This window comes from Strigops habroptila, chromosome 4 (genome assembly GCF_004027225.2).
Source record: "Strigops habroptila isolate Jane chromosome 4, bStrHab1.2.pri, whole genome shotgun sequence".
Taxonomy (NCBI): Eukaryota; Metazoa; Chordata; class Aves; order Psittaciformes; family Psittacidae; genus Strigops; species Strigops habroptila.
The window spans coordinates 23,930,655-23,952,923 of NC_046358.1; the positions used below are offsets into that span (position 1 = coordinate 23,930,655).

General features: G+C 39.5%; 1 protein-coding gene across 6 annotated transcripts in view; it reads left to right on the forward strand.

Annotated features, from left to right (window-relative positions):
* Positions 1-22,269, forward strand: part of BEGAIN (brain enriched guanylate kinase associated) — a 165,839-nt gene that overhangs the window by 40,315 nt on the left and 103,255 nt on the right. For 4 of the 6 annotated variants that reach the window (XM_030484408.1, XM_030484405.1, XM_030484404.1 and 1 more), the window contains exon 2: positions 6,176-6,204. In XM_030484408.1, coding sequence (XP_030340268.1) covers positions 6,191-6,204 — 14 coding nt within the window. In that variant the 5' untranslated portion in view covers positions 6,176-6,190. Of the gene's footprint in view, positions 1-5,664; positions 5,837-6,175; positions 6,205-22,269 lie in introns of those variants that run through there. The other 2 variants (XM_030484403.1, XM_030484406.1) reach the window with 1 other exon arrangement.

The window sequence follows — 22,269 nt, forward strand, 5'->3', positions numbered from 1 at the left end:
CATCATTTGGAGGCAACAGAGAAACAAGAGATCTAGGTGTACTGTTAGACTGTAAAACAGCTATGAGCCTCCAATATGACAGAACGATAAAAAATCTGAGACAAGCCTAAGATGCACTGCAGATATATTTTGTTTAGAATCACTGAAGCATTCATATTATTATACAAGGTACTGCCAAGGTGTATATGATATACAGCTCTGATCACCCACTTTCAAATCAGATTTGAGTAAATTTGGAATAGATCCAGAGAAGGGATAGGAATTAATTGAGGGAAAGCAGTATAATCTTCTAAGGGCAGTTAAAAAATCATGTCTTGTTTTCCCTCTCAAATAAGACATCTCTTCATAAATGCATATGGGAATTTAAAAACAGGGTGCAAGTAATAACCTTTAAACATAAAATTGGTGTAAGATCAAACAGTCATAAACTGGTCATACAAAATCCAATATGGTTTACATTACCCTCTGATTTCAATCAGTATCATAGTGTTTGGGAACACATGGGGAAAAAAATTCTAACTCTTTCAAGACTGAGCCCAGAAGCCTTATGGACATCTCCTAACAGACTAGTGGTGTTCTGGAGATGCACATTCAGGTGTGGTGTGAAAATTTTGAATGCTCAACTTAGTCATCTGCTCTAAGAAATAAAAAGACTGTTTATTTCTGTACTGAGTTGGGTCCATTTATGCCATATCTTTCTTGTACGCAGTTAGTCACAAATATCTGATCTTCTATTTATCACCTAATTTTGCTGTGGAGGATTTCTTCTTCCACCTTGAAAAGCATCAGATGTTGGTCCCAGACAGGGAGGGAACACTGGGTACTGGGAAGGTGCAATGCTACTCTTGGTGGTATTGAGTGATTTGTTATGCCTTACTAGTGATTACTTATGTCTAAACTGGTTGACAGATGCTTTTCCTCAGGTCAGACATGCAAAAACAACACAGCTTAATGAAACTCCAATTCTTTATAGTGTATGTGATTTTCCTCTTTTCAGGGGAGATTGTCCGGTGATCCCAACAAATTCGTTATTATTGTAGGGATATAAGATATTAGTCTTAACTGATTCTACTTTCTTCCCTGAGTGTCAACCTTTTATATATTAGCTGTCTTCAGATGGTCTGAGAATAGTGCAGATGTTTTATGGACCATGATGTGGAAGTATGCTTGGAGGAGGTGCTTTCTGAACAAAATATCTATTTAGTTACAACAGTGGAGAACTGGACTCAATTTTGTTTGTACCTCTATGACAATTTCAGGGAAGAGTTTTAGAGAGTCTTCCTTCAAAAACATCAATTAAATACATTCAATACATGAAGACAAATCAAATGCAGCTGGACACTTCCTCTAGCTCTATTAAAGTTTCTGTAGACTAAATTTTAGTCTTTCTTCAGGCATCACTTGAGTGGTACTTTAAAGCCTACAGAAAAAATGTCTAAAAATTGATTGAGTCTAATTAAAGATTGATTCTATCAAACTACATAGTCTGTAAATTTTGTTAAATCAAATCTTTTACTCTTGAACCCTATAGTAAAAAAAAAGAAAATGGACATGGTGGTTCCTATCAGGACGCTTTAGTAGAACTGTGAGCACAAAAGAAATGTTGAAGTGAAATAGTTGTGTCTGAAAATATGTGGCAGTTAACAAATATGCCAGAAGTCCAGACCACTTTAGTTGTGAATGTACTCTCACTTACAGCTTTCGTCACCACAGAAGTAAAAGCAACTCCCACAATACTAAACTACAGTAACTTCCTACTACACTTTTTTTTTCTCATATGTTTGGTAGCAACTAGCCACCACGCCAGTGCAAATCCACTGAGCAGAGTGGCAAGACAGATGAGCACTGAGCCAGGCTCTGAGCCCTGTCCCTCCCTCTAAAATGAAATGTCTTTTCCCAAGAAAACAAAAATAAGAAAAAACCCCCAAAACTTCCAGGGTATTTCTGCTTTTTCACACATACATTTGGAAAATGCAGAAGGATGAAAACTAACCTCATAATATTAGGGGGAAGGAAATTTCATTACACGTCTAAAAGATCTACAATTTCATGATGACTTGTTCTTCAGAAAGTAATAATACAATAAAGGTTATAAAACATAAACATAGTATTTTACCAGTGCAGTTATCATGTGAATTGAATAGAATGATATATAGACCATCAACATTACTTTTTTTTTTGGTTTTGATTCAATAATCAACATTACAGACACCGATAAGATAACAAAAGATCAAAGAACTAGATCACCATATGAACATTTATGTACTACTAAAAATATTTTGCCATTGTCTTGAGGTTGTTTGATTCATTAATAAAACATGGGAAGATAAAAAATTAGGGGTTCACGGTATTTTTCATTTGCTCTGCTGACTTAAAACAACTCAGAGGTTGTCATGCTGTCGGAAAAACAGTAAGCATATTCTAAAAAAGAAAAGCCACAGTAAAATTTCCTGGGGTTTCCATTAACAGCATTCCTGCTTTCATTCAAGCCAATGAATTACTTTGTTCTCAAAGAATATCAACCGGTGTCCTGGGTTCAGCTTAAACCACGACAACCTGCAATCTAGAATAACTGGGAGAAAGAAGGGGGTAGAAAAAAAAAAAAGGAAAACAATTGATCTGCCTTTTGAATACCTGCTGCAAAATGGACGTTTAAATGCTCAGCGCTTCCAGAAAAAGAGGGTCTTGACAGTTGCTCTGTGCTTTATACTTGCTTTCTTCAAATGCTTGGAAACAAGTCAAGTTTCTACCAGTACTCTTAGACATTGCTTAGAAAATGCTTCTAAGCAAAGTTGCCACACCAAATACTTGTGTAGAAAGGAAAATCTTCAGACTAGTCTTAGTATTTTAAGTAGGAGACTGTATATGGGAATGTAGGATATTGAATTACTGAGGCTAAAGGTTTTTAAAAGCAAAAATTATTATTTTTAGGCTGATCAAATAAATTCTCAAGTCACGCTGCTTTGGTATTGTTTTTAAAAGAGGTATTTAAATAACATCTGATATTTCTGTAATTAAAGGTAATTACTGATCTTAATTAAAAGTAATTTATTAAAAAAAAAAATCTTGCAGCTTCAATCACACTGCTCAGTTCAGACATCAAGAAGCACTTGAAATGAATCAACCCACTAGCAAGCAGCAACTTATGAGTGACATACTGTAAAGGACATTCTTATACCAACCTTTACTTCAGTCTTTCTGCTTCAATTAGGTCCCACAAGACTTTCAGGACAAGGTTGTCCTAAAAGCGGTCAATTCAGAGCTGTTTAGAATATATTTTAAAATCAATTCAGTAGGATATTTCAGGTAAAAACCTTCAAAGAGAGCAGTGAAAGAACAATGTAACTCTAAACTTCCACTGGCTACATCAATGATAGGGTCCTGGCTAGGAAATAGCAATTTTGTCTTGGTAAATATATCACCTTATTAGAACAGAGCTGTTTCAGAAAACCACACTTTTAAAATAATTTTGAATTGTTACGGGGTTTTGGGGGGAAAAAAGAAATAGAAAAAAAATAAAAAAGGAAGAAAAGGAGGAAGAAGAAAAGGAAGAAGAAAAAAGAGGAAAAAGAAATGGACGAAAAAAAGATATTCCTAAGGAACACAATTATCTGAAAAAAATAAACTGCTCTGGATGAAAGCTAAATTTCTACAGATAATCCTATCTTTGTTTTTACCATCTTAAGTTCCTATATGCTCATTAGACTCTCTAGCCTAAAAGCTAGGACATTCCCCGAGGAACACAGACTCTACTCCCTCAGTGTGCTCCTACATATTTACTAGAAGTGGATCCCCATCAAAAGAAGCACTGCAGCACAGAAAGGGCTCTGACCTGGGCCAGAGCATCCTCTTCTCTTCAAGGACGACTGAGCTGAACCCATTGCTCCCACATCAGAGAGGAGGTCTCTTTTTTCCTCACAGACTGTGAGGGATAGACAGAGGAGAACGTCCCTGATAATGCAAAGGAAAATTGGCCCTATTACACAAAACAAGAAGCTTTTACTGTGAGGAGGTAAAAAAAAGTCCTACTATCACAGGAAAAAAAAAAGGGTGGGCAGGGAGGGGAATAGTTCATATGGAAGTAATTGCAGATTGCTTTAGTTTTCTGGTTTGTTTTGGTGTGAGGCACTTGCTGTGCCTTTTTTCCCCACTAATTTCCTGTTGGGATTGACAGCCAATGACTCACCTGCATTCACAGATGAGTACAGCCAGAAAGCCAGCCTACAGCTCCTCTTCTCCATCCTGCACTTTAAACACACAAAACAACCCCCACTCCAACCCCATAAGTACAGCAATATTCAAAGCACTAGGCAAAAGGAAGGACAAGAAGCTTTCCCTTATGACTGTAGATATTGCCACAATAGAAGAGCTGAAAACAGATATTGCAATTACTCTATCTTCATGGGTGACTCCCATAGCTTAAAGCAAAGCAATAGACCCTGGAGAAAACTATGTCCAGTCTCCCCAAAATGACAGGAACATGATGATTAGGGCTGTTTTTGAGATTTCATCTCTGGAAAGCCAAACTGGGAAGTCCATGAGACTGCCAGTAGCTTCCCATGCCCAGGGAGAAAGCCCCTGTGGTTTATTTTCTGGTCAGCAATGTTTAATCTATTTCCAGCATATTGTGGAATGCACATGGATAGCTATAAATTAGACAAAGCAATTATGCAACCCTACATTAGATTTTTAATCTCAAAATCTGGAATCTATCATGAGCAACCTTGTGCTTCCAACAGACATGCAGGGACCATGTAAACTTGTATAACATCTGTTACAAGGAAGCTGAAGAAGGCTTTTCCTGCAGCTGGCCTCTAGTGTATCAAGTTATGGTGAATGCCTAAAATCCTTAATGCATATCATCAGAAATTATCCTGAAAAAACCCCACATCCTGACTGACAACTCATCCAATACGCAAATCCAAAGTAAGTGAGAAGAAGGGAAAATGAGTGACCCAATGAAGAACCAGCAATTTGTCATTAGGGATGATTTATTAGGCAGTTTTACAATTTTCCTGCTGGTTAACTGATTTAATTTGCATTTCCCTATTTTTAATCTTTAATTTATTTTTATACTTGAATACGATTGTTAGCCATTAATCTATAAGGTTTAAAGTGTTTGTGATTAATGGGCAATGCCTTCAGTATAAATAACAAATTCTGTGATGCTGGGATTTATCTGGCTCTAGACATTGCAGGACTGCTCTGAGTGCTCATTCCTTAGTTACAATAAAGTGGGACCAGGAGGACTTATGGGATTCTGTGCAAGGGATGTGATAAAATGAAATGGAAGCAGATGTTAAGGATCTGCACAAAATAATGATGAAAAAGAAACCAAAGGGTTAACAAGACTGTGGTTTTGATATGAGTAATAATAGCAGAGAGATTAATGAGTCTCCATGCTATAGAGAAGTAGGGATTTACAGTATCTCTCCAGTAAAAAGAAGTCAGGTAGGTTAATGAAATGATGATGTCTGTAAGGATTCAGTGTTATAGGAGCAACGAGCCGCTGCCAGCAGATTAACGGGAGCCTGTCTGCAGCAGGGCAGAGGAGCCCAAGGAGTTACCAGACAAGCTGCAAGCTACAGCCTGGAGAAGGAGTGTGGAAAGGGTTAACAAAAAGCCTTTCTGTATTGAGATGCTAATTGTCAAGATAGTGTATTACTTGAGGAAACTAATTTGATTACTCAAACTCCCACTAAGGAGGCAAGATTGTGCCCCTTACATCTGCCAGGCTCCGCAAGAAATAATGAATTGAACTCGGGATTCACGTGTGATGAAGTCACTGTCGTTTTCCAGCCAGCAGAGCATTGCTGCCATGCCCACCGCTCAGAGGGTAGCACCACATTTCAACTTTTCCTCGGAAACCCAGGAGGCACAGTAACCTGTTACTTGCTGCTTGCTTTCTTTTTTCCCTCCCCATTTTCTGCCTCAGCGCTACAACTGAGTCATTCTGTTGCCCATGGCTCGTGGGTATACAGTGCTCCTGCAGCGTGCTGCATTATTCCCCACTTCATCTGTCAATGTTATTTTCAGCTAATGCAGATGTGGGGTTCGGTTACCGTCGCTTTATAGACACTTGTCGAAAACCATTTGGAAAGCCTTAACTATGCATAAATCTCCAGAGTGAATGTTTTCTTTCATTCACTTGCTCCTATTATTTGATTTCTTGTAGGCCTCTGCGGCAGAGATGGAGAAAATAAGGTAAGTGAGACAGTTTATTTACATCTCATTAGAGAGAAGAAATGTTCTGTTGCACAATGGATGATACAGACTCTTGGAAAATATTTTGCTTAATATGACGTGTAAAATGCTGGATTGCATGATGATGCAAGGGAAGCTGTGTTTTAGAGACAAAAGAAAAGGAATGTGGTTATTCTAGTAAATCTTTTTTGCAGGGATGTTGATTCAGAATGATGTTTTAGACACAAACACTTTTTACTGCCAGATGCAGAGGATATCTGATTATATAAATGTTGTAGTTACTTGTCCATTTACTGCAAAAGCCTACCATTCCGTTTAATGAGGAAAGTGGATCAATAATTCATGAAAAAGCTGAAGAAAATATAGACTTGACTTCAAAGCATCTAATTACTGTGGTTTGTTTCAATATAATGCTGTAACATTGGTGTTCAATTTTTGTTTTATATTGTATACCAGCTAGATAAATCTTGTCTCCTCTGTGTTTAAAATGTTGTCATACTGTACTAGTTTCTCAGCACATCTCTCTGCTTTAAGCAAATAGAGATGGCTTTTATAAACATAAGTTTTTCATCTCATGTCTGAGTGCAAGTCTGCTTTGGGGGATACTGCTTTTGTGTATGTTGTTAAGACAGAAAAAGAAAGAAGAAAGCATTCTAGCTCTTATTAAAAAATAAATTAAAAAATCCTGTCTATTAATAACATCCCCAGGTATTATCAAGGTGATAGGTAAAAGCTGAACTTTTTATTACCCTTTCAATATTTTATGGATCCTATTTTAATAACCCAAAACACTGGTCATGCTTTTATATGGTTTTATTGGACAAGCCCAAATTCCTTCTGTGAACGTGGTGACTCACTTTTGTTAGTGACAACTGTTGTCCAAGCACAACTTATTAAATTCCTTGAGTTTGGAATGGCCATCCTGAGTTATTAGAAGTGCAAAAAAGTTCTAAAATTCCATAAATAACTGGGGAAGAAGTGGCAAATATGAGAGAACGGAGATTGGACTGAGTGCTTAATGAATTCTGGGGTGGAAATAGAATCCTGTTTTTCATTTGAGAAGGAAGAGGTTAAGTCTCATACAGTGGACTTGAAGATGCATGTCAAAGTTTCTAATAGAATTTATTTATAAAGTGCTTCAGTTGTACATTTTTTGTAGTGTCTCATGATGATGAAAGTATTATAACTTATGAGCTGAAAAAAACCCCCTGTGCAATGTATTATGGTTTCGCATTTATATAAGCAATATAATGTTAAAGCTGTGAGTTTTTCCTGAGTAATGACTGAGAAAGCACCTGGTATGTGGTCCTGTGTTTATTAAAAACTCCAAACAAGATCACCTATGGTATTTTCCCACTCATGTCATGAATTACTCTCTTAGAAGATGCAAGCAGCTATGATTCTACGATATATTTACATGTTTGCTTAATAAGGATGTGCGCATAAACACAACACAATACAATACTTATAGTATTTTCCTGAGCATGCCTTGGCCTCTGCTTTTAGTAGACAAGGTCTTTCCACATTTGCAATAACAGGCTGCAAAGCCCAGGAAAATCAGCTCAGGAATGTGCTGAAAAAGAAATACTTCTCTATGACAAGAGCAAACAACCATAAAGCTTTATTGTCCTAGCACCCTAGTTTTGCAGGTGTGAGGCATGCAACAGCCCTTACCTCAGTACTCCTTGAGCACTATCAAGATCATAGAATCATAAAATCATAGAATGGCTTTGTTTGGAAGGGACCTTAAAAGATCACCTAGTTCCAACCCCTCCTGCCATGGGCAGGGACGCCTTCCACTAGACCAGGTTGCTCAAAGCCCCATCCAACCTGGCCTTGAACATTTCCAGGGATGGGACAACCACAACTTCTCTGGGCAACCTGTTCCAGTGTCTCACCACCCTCACAGTGAAGTTTTTTTTCCTAATATCTAATCTAAATCTAATCAATCTAATCTATCTAAAGCCCACACTGTCCCGCCGAAGGAAGTGGGAGTTTAAGTATTAACTACAACAAGAGAAGGGTCAGGTTGTGTCAGGGGTTTGTCAATGAAGTTTTCTGTTTACAATTCTTATGTGTAAAAGTTGCTTCTGATAGACATTTGTCCCCATCACCCAAGCCAGTGCAACGTCTCCCTGCCCTCCTGAGTGGAGCAGCAAGCTGGGTTGGGGGAGGTCCAGCAGGACTGATCACAGAAGCTGAGATAACCCATCCCAAACATTTCCAGGCTCCCTGTCTATAGTCATCATTATGGATGCAAACTGACAGAAACAGTAATCAAATCTGGAACCACTATTTTAAATACCTGGTGAACCCACAAGACCTGAGAGAATTAGATTTTTCCTGAACCTATTCAAGTCTGGCACCAGGTCCAAAAGAAATTACCTTGTCTTTTAAGTACATTGGCTTCAAAGAGGCCATGAAGAGAGTTAGCCTGAACCTAGGGGAAGGAAGAAAAAAACCGAAAAGGGAACAGGGAAGGCCAAGAGGAAAGTTATTTTTTTGTTACATGTAGAAACTAGTGTAACATCACAGGAAAAGCCATTACCGCATAATACTTAGATTTTTTCTGCCCTATCCCCTGGGACCAGTTAGTTTCCCACTCTTTTTGCGACCAGCTGAGAATGCGCCATCCCGTACCAGTCGGGATGGTATTGGCCCAAGGACTGGAGGGGGAAGCCTCATCAGCTGTGGCGCTGCACAGAACATATGAGGCTTCTGCAAAAAAGGGAGGAGAAGAGGGTGTCGGGTTAGCAAAAAGGAAACAAACTAAAGCCTTGTTAAAGAAACAGGAGAAGAGGAACAAGGTGGATAACCACAGGACAACCTAGACAGCCAGGCTGAAAACTGTCAGGGTTAGAAAAATCCAGGTTTGCGTTCCGCAGTGCACTTCAAGATAAGAAAGTCTTTTAAATATAAAGAACAGGTGCAGAGAATCACAGTTTTCAGAGGAACTGCGCCACAATGACAGTGCTTGGGAGCTCCCAGGACCAAACACTTTAAGAAGGCAACTCTGGAAGTCTTTGGGTGAGTTTTGTACATTCTCCAGCCCAGTGCATCTGAGGCACTCCCAGGGACTGGGGTGGCCATGCCCATTTAGAAGGGCAAATGGAGGACCCTGCAAAATTGATCCCATGATCAGTGATCCACATGACCCATGCTTTATGCAGCCCCGAATTCACTGAGCCAGGGCAGCACAAGCAATAGTACAGTGAACTAGTACACGTCTTACATTCCTTCACTCAGAATCTAGCTGGAAAGATGCAATTCTTCTCCTATAACACAGTAATAATTCTCCTTGCAGGCCAAGGAGCTGCTGTGACCTGCAATGTCACATCCTGTCCTTTTCAGCAGGAGTTTGCTGTGACAGTGTTACAAGTGGAAAGAACGGTAGGAAGCAGAGGTAGGAGGTTATCAGTATTTAGCCTGACACAGGGACAACTTCCTCTCAAAGTGGAAACATGATATTTTTTGCTAAAACTCCAACTAGACGAATCACTTACTGCAATGAAGTCTTCACACTGTGAACAATTCTTAGTAGTACGTAGTGTTTATAACATCTCAAGGTACCAATATATTAGGCAGGAAGTAAGGCTAACTACTAATCACAAACCTCTTGAGGACCTGCACTTATGTAGGTTGGCTGTGTATGGTTATACAGTCACTTTACACATTAATTACTTCTGACTACAAGCTTTTAAACACAGTTTTTTAGATCTGGTTCTTTTTTGTGTCTATAAGCAAGGGCTGAAAACCTTAGTTAATTAAATTTCAAATATACCTCTACTATCTTATTTTGAACTCTTAGGTGTATGTGTTCAAGAGAAGCACAGACCTTAGACGACCTTGCAGATCTGTACTCTGGAAGCTGTTCCTTTAAGTCAGATTGAAACCATATCATGGCTAGATGTGCAAATGACAGACCAGTTCCACCACAGCTCCTGTACAAGCTCCTGGTATCTTTTTCTTTGCTTCTATTTAAGCCTACTTGAAATACAGGTTATAACATTTAATCTTGCAAGTAAAAATTACCTAAAGTTTAGCATAAGGCACCTCCAGATTTTTTTTTATTTTTTTTTTTTAACACAAGTATTGACCAAATTCTCAGTGTTTCTTACACCGAAGAGTAGCTCACTCCATGGGAAATGCCCTTTAAGGAGACAAATATTGTTCAATAAAAGCTTTTTGTTTCTTTAAATACACTCCTAAAAAATTCGGTGACAATTCAGAAACTCTATAAATCAATATTTTAGCTCTAAGCTTTCAAGATGCACAATAGGCTGAACTGTGTATCCGAAAGCACAGAAAACAGCACATTTCATCACCAGCATCAGCTGCCAGGTTCACATTAGTGTTTGTAAGGAAGCTGACTTTTTACTTTGCAATGTAACCATGATATTCTGCAACTGAGGATTACTTTATTTTGGTAGCATCAAAAGGGGCACTTTATCAGTCACCCAGGGATCTCTGATAAGAGTGATCCATGTCTCAAGGAACCTGCGAGGCAACATCTTCATTTCAGTGTAGTCCTTCTTTCAGAACATATGAAAGCAAAGTGATTTGTTTGCATACACAGCTCATCACAGTAAGTCAGCAGCTCGCTCCAAGTCTCTGAAATTTTTGACTTGGACTTTTCTCAGGTATGTTCAAGTTCATCTGCAGTAAGAAATATCAGTTTCTTCAAAAGGGAGATCAGAGGCATATGCAGTCCTAGGAAAAAGCTTCTGCAGCAGTCTGCTGAAACTGTGAATACCTTCCAAAATGCCCACTAGATAGTGCTGCCTTTCGCGCACTTGGTATAAACATAGTGCTCTTCATATGCTAATGAACACACTGCAATTTCCTGCTATCCCCACCTTGGTTTTGTTCCTTCACTCAGCCGGTATCCACATTTATTTTACCATAGTTATGTGAAGAGAAGGAGAGGATTTTTTTTTTTTTCCCCAGAAAGTCAACCAACAAACATGGCTTACTTCACCCTAGGACTTATCTTCACATCCAGAGCTAGTATGCTGGGAGCCACTGCCTTGTATAGTGGCACGATGACACAGGATAGCAGCTGGGCTGTGCAGGCAGCAACTCCAGCATCTTCTTGGCAGTGTCTTCAGGCTTTAGCTGATGCTGGGGCTTGAAACCCTAGCTGAGGACACAGGTAAAGACATGGCACAGGGCAAACTCAAAAGAAATAGATCATAGGGAAATGCCAATGTGAAAGGGCCATAAGCTTGGGGTCATTAGAGGTTATGGTAGAAAAGTCACCTAGCTGGGTGAATGTTGGGTCCACATTGAAAGAAGAAAGGAGAAAAGGGAAAAGGAAAATAGAGCTGCCTAACATACTCAGACAAGCAAAGCAGGTTTTCATTTTATTCTGCTTTGCAAGACGTTCTCATCTCCCAGGCAGCCCCAGCAGCAGGACAGCCCTGCAGTGCTGTTTTCAGGACATCTGGTTTGTTCATGCTGCCATCCAAGGGGTGACTGCAGCACAGCTAAACCACATGTATCTCTCCCCCTGAGACTATGCTTTAAGTTTGGTGGTTGTTAATGATAACCATGGGAGCAATGAACACATAAGGATATATTCACAGCTCCCAGGGAAACTATAGCCCTGGAACTGAGATCAGTTGGGTGCAGAGCCATGCTGATCTACTGATACTAGCACCTCCGAGAATGATATTAATGTTGTCAGGGGCACAATATGCTAGTGTAGCCCATCCTAAAATCCATCACACTTCATTTCCACTATTACTGTTACCTGTGCTAGTCAGTCAAACCAGCACTACTTCAGCTGAGGCAGGAGGGTTACTGTTATGTTGTCCTATAACCCTGTGCCCTGAACTGCTGCCTGCTGATTGGAAGAAGGATCTAAAAGGTAGCAATGCTGCTATGGAAGGAATCATCTCCAGTCACCTACTGTAACCAGTACTTGTTATAATATCTTTTAGCTTTAGATAAATATTCAGTGGATACTGTGTCCAGCAAACAAGAAATATTACAGAAACAGAGGTCAAAACAGATTGAATGAAACCAGGTATAGGTGTGTAAAGTGGCCTTCAGGGAAAAGTGGGAGCTGAGCAAACATCTGAAGAGACCAAGGAAGTGGGTAGGAGGAGATGAGCCATGCCATCAACTGTGAGCTGCAGTGAGTCATGGGGAAGAGGCTGGACCTGGGTGACACCAAGCTTACAAATAATGCTCTGCCTACCCCTTTCTTGCAAGGCAAAGAGCATCACTGACTAATACTATAAGCTGCTGAGGGAAAAAAAAGGAGGGAGCATTTTTGACAAATATTTAAAAAAAAAAAAAAGAAAAGAAAAAGAGTCCATTTCTTGCAGTGTTTGTAATTATTTCAAAACTTTGTGGCACAGGGAGTAAAGCTTCCAGAACAGTTTCTTCTGTCATTGTTGGGTCTCCCCCTAAGTTGCAATGATCCTTGGTGGTGAGAAAACTCAACCATTTCCCACCTTGATGATGGGAAAATTGGATGCTCTTGGCCTCCCCATCATTGCTAATAGAAACTAGGCTTCAGTTTATGTAAGTGCTTTGACCAAAGCTACCGGGGGATATGGGCTGAATAGTAAAAGCAGCAACTTACAAAGCAAACAGTGGCAATGAGTGGAGCAGTAACAAAACAATCTTATAAGCTGAAGATTGTAAGAGGTTCCAAGCTGCAAACCCCAAATAGTTCAAGGGCAGTATAGTATTTGAACCACACTTGAGTGTGCTCTGTTGTGAAATCAAACACAATCTGAATGCTTGCTGCTGCTACACTGCACAGACTGCTGAAAGGAAGGAGATAACTTGTCTGCAACACTTTGTTACAGACTTCTGCAATTGCCAGCTCCACTGCTGCTGGCATGGCTTAGGCAATTTAATTTCGCAATCAATCCTTGATTTACACACAAGTGACTTTGAAATGCTTTCAAATAAAAACTCGGTATCACCACATTTGATTCAATGTTCTTTAAAAATCAGAAGCATCTGAAATATATCAAAACTATTCAGCTTTTCACCTTAAAAACTTTGAAGGGATGAATTGTCTTAATGTTCTAGTGATAACCTAGAGCCAACTTAGCTTGAAGACAATATGCTGAAAAATGGGCTATAGAAAGTGAGCTATGATTGTACTTTTAGGAATTCATTAATATGAGGGTTGTCTGATTTACAGAGCCCTCAAGTGGGATAGAAGGATCAGAAGTGCCTGTAGCTCCTGGTTGGATTTCTCTCATGTGTGTGACCATCCTTCCACTCATGTGACCTGTACAACTCTTGTTATTCAACTCTTCCAGGAGTAAAAAGATCCACCTCATTGAACAGTACACAGAGTCACTGCTCATTTTTTGGTTTGTAGTAATGTTTATACTGGGCTAAAAAGGGCCTCCATTAACATGCAGTTATATTGCCTCTTAGAGTATGACTGCCTTCATGTATACATTTGTAAAGCTCTGAAAAGCATTGAGAAATTGACCTTTCATCCTGAACTTGCCCAACTGTCAACCTGTCAGCAAAACCATAACTAAGAAGTTGTGTACGAGAACATACACACACCTCGTGGCAGATTTGTATCTAGGAGAGCAAATGGTATTTGAGAGTAATATTATTGGCAAAGCAGTAGTTGGCTGACTCGCATGACATACTAGAACATCATGATTACACAAATGCCATTTCAGCTACTTGGAGCAAAATGCTTATTTTGACCACCTCGTCTTGATCTTGCCTATTACTAAAAGAAGGAAAAGAAAGAGGTGGAGGGTTTCCTGGAAGAAAAGGGGAGCTTCAAACTTTTTCAGAAGGCTACTGGGCTTTCTAGGGAGTCTCTGCTGTGCTATAAAAACCCTCATGTTCACAAGAAATTCTCATGACCCAAAACCTCCAAATTGCTGCCCTCTGTTCAACAAGACCAAGTTTCGTATCCATGCCAGAGAAAAGGGCCTTAACTTTGAAGTTTCTATACAAATCAAGTCAAATGAGCTCATTTTATGCTTCTGTTATCTGCAGCTACTGTTTAGACAAGAGGATCAGTATAAGGAGCTGCTCTATTTTTAGGGCCTTCCAAGAGCTATACTGGAATTCCCAGCAATAAATGGCAACTTAGTCTTTTCCCTTGCCACCCTCCAAGAGCTTATTCTTGCAGTAGGCAATTTGAAGAGATAAGCAATCAGCAGTCCTCTCCTCTGTGTGTTTCTCTTTAAAAAGTGTTAAATCTTTGTGCTGCTACTTAACTCACGGGTCCTGGCTTAACCAAGGTACTGCACAAATTAAGACAGTTTTCAATGTTTTGTCTGTACAGAGTAGTCTGCAGATAGAAAAAGAAATTGTCTATATATCTGCATAATTGGTCTTACTGCCAAGAAGTCCTACGGAGGTAGGTGCTAGAAATGACATTTAAATAGCACTAAATTCATGGCAAATGACTTTGCACATGCATATTTAACTAAGTTCGTAACTGCTGGGTCACTTGCCCTTTGAGATATTACTTCCTCATTGTACGAATTCCATCTCAGACCTGTAACAAGAAAGTAGTATTTCCAGGGAGTTAAACCAGAAGCAGTCCAGACGGACATGTACCAGATCTATTCCAAAGCTTCATGCAGATCTATGAATTGCTTAAAAATAAATATTTTGCAGCTCTACTCAATATTCTTAATGATTCAGTGGGGAACTGATAACAAAGTACATTCACAGACAGAAGCACATCATGAGGGGAAAGGCACGGCTTTCTGTAGGGAAATAAAGATTTTTAGACTGCATACAAACAATCTATAGCACTGAAACAGTTCTATTTCAATTCAAAATAAATTGTATACTCAGTTTTGCCTCTCAGCTTGTGAATAGCAATGATGCTTTTTCTTGTACTTGCATTCTGATTTAGATTGATGAGACACCAACAATCAAAAAGTGAAAGAGCAAGTGAGTCAAATACTCCGAAGACTGGATAAAAATAAGAAACCCAACAAACTGGCCCAAAGCAATGCAAGTAGAGTGGTGAAAGAGCAGCAATAATATTTAAATAAATTTCTTGGAAAGCAATAGCATAGTTCAACACATAAGAAAATTTGATTGTCCTAGTCCACAAAACAGAGCAAGAAGTTTTCATACAAGCCCAAATGGGCCTTCAGTCCTATGCTTTTCCAGTGCTTAATTCATATACAGGCTATTGCTAAAAGGGATGCAGGACTGGGCTGGCTTATTTTTGTCTGAATCTGCACAGCAGGTGGCCCTAGTCCTCCCACTCTGCCATCTTCTTGGAGTCCCAGGCAGAGCCACGCTGGGAAGTGCCTGCTTTCTTAACCCACATCAGCAGTGCAACCCTGCCAAATCTGAGCCTCAGCAGTTCCACTTCTTTTTGACCCCTCACTAGCCTTAAGGAAGAGCAAAATCTTCCTGGCTTATCCCTGTCCTTACTGTACCAATGCCACCAAGTACAATGGGCATGAGAGGCAGGCTTCCAAGAAGATTTTCAGCCCATGCTTTGAAATGTAGTCTGGTGAAAGCCAGCCTTTGCTCTAGAGCCCCAGATATTTGGCAAGCTTGCAGGGGTGGGCTGTTAGAAAACCCCATCATTTACTTTGCTCCCATCTTCTCGCTTGTGGAAATCAAAGCAGCACCCTTGCCCTGCAGCTAGAACTGACATGGTATGTGCTGGAGACCCCTTGCTAAAATGACATTCGGAATAGTGGAGTCTCCTGAAGAATGTCTTCATGTTTCTTTAGTCCTTCACAAGATGTTGTCAGTTTGTGCCTCGTCTTTATGTCAGATGTTATTTATTAAACTCACTACAGCAGGAACCGAAAGCAGGCAGGCTCTACGAGACACACAGCCTTCCCCAGTTCCATGTAAAGGAAGGGCCAAATTTGAGAGTCTGGACTTTTCCATGAGGGAGGTTAATTAGCCCTTTGTATAACTCAAGGAGTAGCTTTGGCAACAGAGCATATGGGCAGGAGAGAGAAGAAATGAGTCAGAGAAGTCTGACATGGTTTCTTTGGGCCAAATTTAGCTGACCTATACTGCTTGGTAACAAAGCAAATTCCCTGCCCCCCTTCCCTCCTTCTCCATCTACGAGAGAAATCACAACCTAAAAGTAATGATTTCTTTTTTCTGTCAAATTAAAAGTACAATAAATTATGGCACTAAACAGGTAGTCTGCTAACAAATGTCAGTTTAGAAGAGTAAAGATGTCTTATCTACTGCATATGATACAAAATTTCTAGACAACTGGTAACTTACAGCAACAGGAACTTTTTTTTCCTCCACCTTGACAAAGCTGCTGATGCAGATATTTGCAGTAACTGTAGACTTCAACTTGCTTTCCTTTAATCATGTTATGCTTTCTAATTTGACGAAACCTCAGCAGATTCGGTTACTAGAACTGACGGATTTCACATGCTGTGAGCTTCTGGAGGGTTTTCTTTACAAACCAGGACTGAGTATCATCTAAATGTAAAAGAAAACACCTCAGAGAGATGTCCCATTAATTCAAGCACAAAGTGTACTTGGAGCCATTTGAGAGAAACAGTGCTAATCTAACCAGTTTTGCTTAATATACTTCTCTTTGAAGAATATTTGTTCTCATCTAAAATCTTTTCTTCCCGCCCCTCCTCCCCCTTTTTTTTAATGCATCAGTAACCCTTCCACAGTCCACTGTGGAAAACAACTTTTATGATGACCTAGGAACGTTTATCAGATAAGTGACAACAGCTACACATTACTTGGATTCAAGAAACATGGAAGGCTTCAGTAACAGTTTAGACAGTAAAATTCTCATGAATGCTTGACTGCTAATACAATGTGGACTGGAGTTCTCTACTGTGGCTTTGCAGTTGCTTTGCATTCTCGCCTCCAATGTCTGAATTGCTCTCCAAATCGTATTGCACAAAGTTTACCAGGATTTTCATCTTGAGGTTCCTATGGCACCGAACTACTAATTATCATGGCACACAGAGCAGAAGTTCTGATTAAATTGCCAACCTAGATTTGTAGACCTTCCCATCTCCTTATTCATCGTCTCTATATACACAACATTGGGAAAGCACTTAAGATATAAATAGGCATAGATATGGTTGCATGCTGAATTCTAAGTAACTGAATGAATCCATTACTGTATCCTTTGAGGACTCCAATTTTTCCCAGCACTACAACTCCTTTTTGAGTGTTATCTACCTCATTATGTATAGATTAGTTACATTACATATCGGTTTGCACAGACCACAAAAGCTGAAAACAGTTAACTACAGTTTTGCAGAGACATTAATGAAATCAGGAAGAGACTCAAGAAAGCAACATATTCTTTTATCTAAAAGGCAATGTTATTTATATTTTTTACATTCATGTGAAGAACAAAGCACTTGCGTGATACTCCTGTCACTCCTATCTAGAGTGTTGCCTACTACAAGTCTGTAGTAATGCTGGCATATACCTGCAGCATAGATTTATAGCACAAAGCTACTAAACTATTTAAGGTTTTCAAAATCCACTTAGACCTTTTTTCCTTATACCTTTGCTATGAGAAATTGGACCAAAGACCAGTTAACTACAGCTTTCGCGATGGCAGAAGGCATTAGTATTAATGGCAGAATCTGTAAAAACCAGTGTTATCCCTTTACTAGTGGCAGCTCTTTTGCAGAAAGTTGTTAGTTGCATTTTCTATTCTTACTCTGAGTATTTCCTTCAGCATTAGAAATCAGGGCAGATTGGTTTGCAGAGTCATGCCCTGATTGCCAAAATGAAGGGCAATTATGCAATGGAAAGGCAAAGTATAACAGGTCACAGATTATACATCTGCTTAAAATGCAGGTGGTGAAGGTGCTGCCATTACTCAGTTGAAAACATTGACTGAGGTTAAAGCTTTTGAAGCATCTGATGGTCTTTCTCTAGACACAGATTGCAGCCACAGCTGTTCAGATTCTTTCTGAAGCACTGTCAAAGTTCAAAGGATCTTTTTCTTTTGGTTTTCCACCCCCCTCTTTTTTTTTTTTTTTTGAGCACTAAGTCACAAGCTTCCATCTCCTCAGGGGAACACTTACCACCCTTTCTAGAGTAGAGTAATGGAGAGTTTCAGCTAGAAGCTGGCAATTTTTCATGGGCAATGTGCCAGGCTACTTTTTGTTTCTAATTTAGAGTTTAAATATGTTGGTAGACAACATTGAGAAGCTGGGAGCCACTGCCTCTCACAGATGCTTATATCAAGATGCTGTAGATCCCAAATCCCAGCTCTGTGCTGACTCTGTCAGACTTTGAGAAATCCCCTGATGTCTGCAAACCACTGGGAGCCCCTTAGAAGGGAAGTTTTACAAATGTGTAGAATACTGCCTTTTTTTTTTCCTGACTCACTCATTCTGCATCATTTGACATTTTAACATATTGCCTTATTAGCCACCAAAAGTCTGATCTGTGAGCATGTCTTCAAACTTGTATTTACAAGAGCAGAGATGCAGTGGCATATGGACCACCAGCTGGTGAGAAGTAGGAATCGTACTTTGTGAAGTTTGAGTCACTAAGTGAATTAAAAAAGAAAGAAGAAAAAAAAAAAAAAAGAGAGAAAAAAAAAGGACCATCTTCTATATGGTCAAAAAGTTAGAGAGAAAAGCTTGGCTTCTTAGAACTGGAGTTGTTCTAAAGGACAACTGCAACACGGCCAGTTCCCAGAATGCACGAAATCTGCAGGCATTAAATAAACTAGAAACTCTGTTGTTTATTATAAAAGGTATCTGCAAACAAGCTGTTTCCTGCTAAGGCTGTAAGAAATAGTACCACAGAAGGAGTATGTAAGACAGAAAAAAAAAAAGAAAAAGAGTAACAACAATCTGTTCCTCTTAAACAGGAGGAATAAAAATCACTTTGAGAGAGAGGATGACACTGGGGGAAGTGTCTTTTTATTGAGGTCATAATACACTCAAATGCAAAATTCTCCAGCCTTTTTCCCCACCTCTCCTTAGCCTTGTGTCTTTTCCTCAGGTGTTTGCTACCCCTTCACATTCTGAAGAGATTCTCTTTGTTCCTCATCAACAGCTTCACCCCTTCCCTAATGATGACTTAGGTCTGCAGAATGTCAGCTCCAGACACTTCCCACCCCAGCAGGTTTGGGAAGATTAGTCACTCATTTAAGCTACCATCTTAAAGCTTGAATCCTCCCAGGAAGTGGTTCTATCCTCAGACTGTTGTTTTTCACCACTGTTAATCCAGGAATGGTTGAAAACTCCCTGCCTAAGGTCATGCAGCTGTAACAGAGATCAATTTTCATCAAACTTCAAAGACTGAGTTTCCTATGCTCCTCAATGATAGTCCATTTCATCAGTCTTTTCATTTTACCTACTTCCCTGGAGGCCCAGGTGAGGAGAAACCCGGATCTCAGAGGACAGTTCTGTGGTCTCAGTCGGCAGCGCTGCAGACCGCTCCCCTCCACTCCTTGCACTCTCTTGCTAGTCCCACTTGTTCGGGAGAAATTCCTGTGGTTTTCTCAGAGACACGCAAGAGGGAGGTTTCCTGCAGCTCCATCAATGCAGCTGCTAAGCAGAAGCGGTCTTTCAATAACTGGGATCTTTTTGGAGAAAGTAGTAAACAAAAAAAAAAAATATTTGGCAAGAGGAGAGATTCATAGATAAACTTCTTTTTTTCTTTTGTAATGGGTGAGGGAGATATAGAAAGAAAGGCCTATTCTTTCAAAAAATAGAATATTGTCTGAGGACTATTAAATAACAATATAACTAATTACCAAGATAATTATCTTCATGCTGGAACACCAAACGACTGAAGTACAGAAGCTGCTGAGAGCACTTACTATAGTAAATTACTCAAATGCTTGTCATGGTTTGTTCTGCTGAATTAGGGTACTAAAAGAAGTGTATTACATTATTTCTCTATTGACTCTTCCACATGTGATTATTTATTATTAGATTCATAAGTACAAATGGGACAGGAAGGTCAAGTTTCTAATGACTTTGAAGCCTTGTCAGCTGTACAGCATTATCTACACTGTAAAGGTAGATATATTGTTTACCTGCATAATGAGAGTGATGTGAGTAATCATTAAAGTACTTGAATATCAGACACATAAAAAACCCCCCACTAGATCAGCATTAAAAATGTAAATGTTGTATTGAAGCTGTAATGTAAAGGAAATATAAAACATGCCTTTTTTGACTACCCTTCCTTGAACAAAGAGTAGAAGCATAGCAGAGAGAGAGAGATATCTGAAATCATTACTTTCTGCCTCTGCACTGTGTAGGTTTGTTTGGCCAACAAAGGAACATTTATACTTCTAGATGTCAACCATGTTTCAGAAACCCTCTGTGGCTCCTTCAAGCATTATTGCCTTCTTAAAGGCAAGACTGAGAATGGTTAAGTGACTTCTCCAAGTTCTTTGAGGGGCTTCTGTCAAAGCCAAGAGAGTACATGCAAGTTATTTACCGTAAGACAAAGGCAGCAGAGAACTTAGAGCAAGGGAACAAAGTTCTTGCTCCAGGAGCAGCATAACCATTTCTGATATGAGTAGTTTCATTCAGCCAAGAAACAGGAACAAGTTCCAAAGTATAACATTCCTCAGCCAAATCAAAGTGCTCACAGTACTGCTTGATTTTTCCCCATTACACGAATTATTTCAAAAATCATTTATAACTTATGACATTTTCTTCTCATCAGTATTTCATCTCCACAGCACAGTAACATAGAACTCTTATAAGGAAGGATCCAGATACACAGACTTGTCCTTAACTTATTCTCAAGTACAAATAATCCCCCAAAAATCAGTGCTATTCATTGCACAGATACAGGCTCTTAATATCACTTAGGGATACTGAATAAGAACTACTGCATACATTCTCACAAGCCAAGTGCCACTAGCAGTAGCTTTAAGAGCTATATCCACCAGCAGTATGAGCAGACTCAACTGCATTCAGATGAAAATAGTTGCTGCAGTTTCTACAGGTAATGTCTCTGATTTATTCTGAGGTTTTCCTGTGCATTAAAAAAGGTCAGCCAATAAGGAATAAAAAACATAATGTGAAATGGAGGCAATTAACATGACTTCACTTTCAATAGTGGGGTTCCCCCCTCCCCTCTTCCTGACAACTCTTAACTTCAGAGAGGGAAGCCCAAACCTAACTACCATTTCTATATGCCTTTTTCAGCTTATGGTGATTGCTGTTATGTAGCATTGCAGTACTGGGGCTTCTGCCCTATCCTTCTCCCCATTTTGCATAGGCAGCAGCAGGAGAATTTTCTTTTGATTTATTCTTCTAATAGCTTCAGTGATGTCAGAATATTAGTGCTGCCTATTATCTAAATGTTTCATTGCAAAGTCACATTAAATGAAAATGTAACTTTTCAGTCGTTAATGCACTGAAAGAAGTTGTAGTTAAAGGAGGAGATGAACGGTTCGAAAGCTTATCCGTTACATTTAAAAGCAAATTATCAGTGACAAAAGCTAGGGGAAACAGGCATCAGGAGAAATCAATCAAAGAGGCTTTCAGATCCTTCTGTTCTTGCATAGACCAATAGGGGAGGAATTTAGAGGGCTGTGACAAGGCAGAGAGTGTCTTCTACAATATGGGAAAACCTGAGGCATTTTTGCTGCCCAGTTACTGAAGGTAACGCATGCTGCATCTAGGCAGGAGGAGCAGGAGTGCAGTAGCAGCTGGTGACAGAAAACAGCTGATGCCATAAGATACGCCATGCAGACTCCTTACAGGCAAGGATTAAAGAAACCAAAAAGGCCGTTAGTAAGAGGGACCTTTGTACCCAAGCTCAAAGCATCTTTGCAGTAAAATTCTTGAAACAGATAAGTTCAAGAAATTTACCTCTCAGAAACAACAAATATGCAAATAGATACTACAAACATCTCAGTGGGGATTCCAGATTCTAATGACTGCATGGATCTGACCTTTACATTTTCAGGCCTCAGTTTTCATCTGTAAAACTAGGATGATGGAGAGCTTTCCTGGCCTAAAAGAGCAATATGAATGAAGCCTGTAGAAAACTATGAGGCACCTCCATAAAGTGGTTATCAAATTCAAATATATGTTCAAATTTATTATTCTAATATAGCAGGTGCTATAGGTAGGACATAGGAGT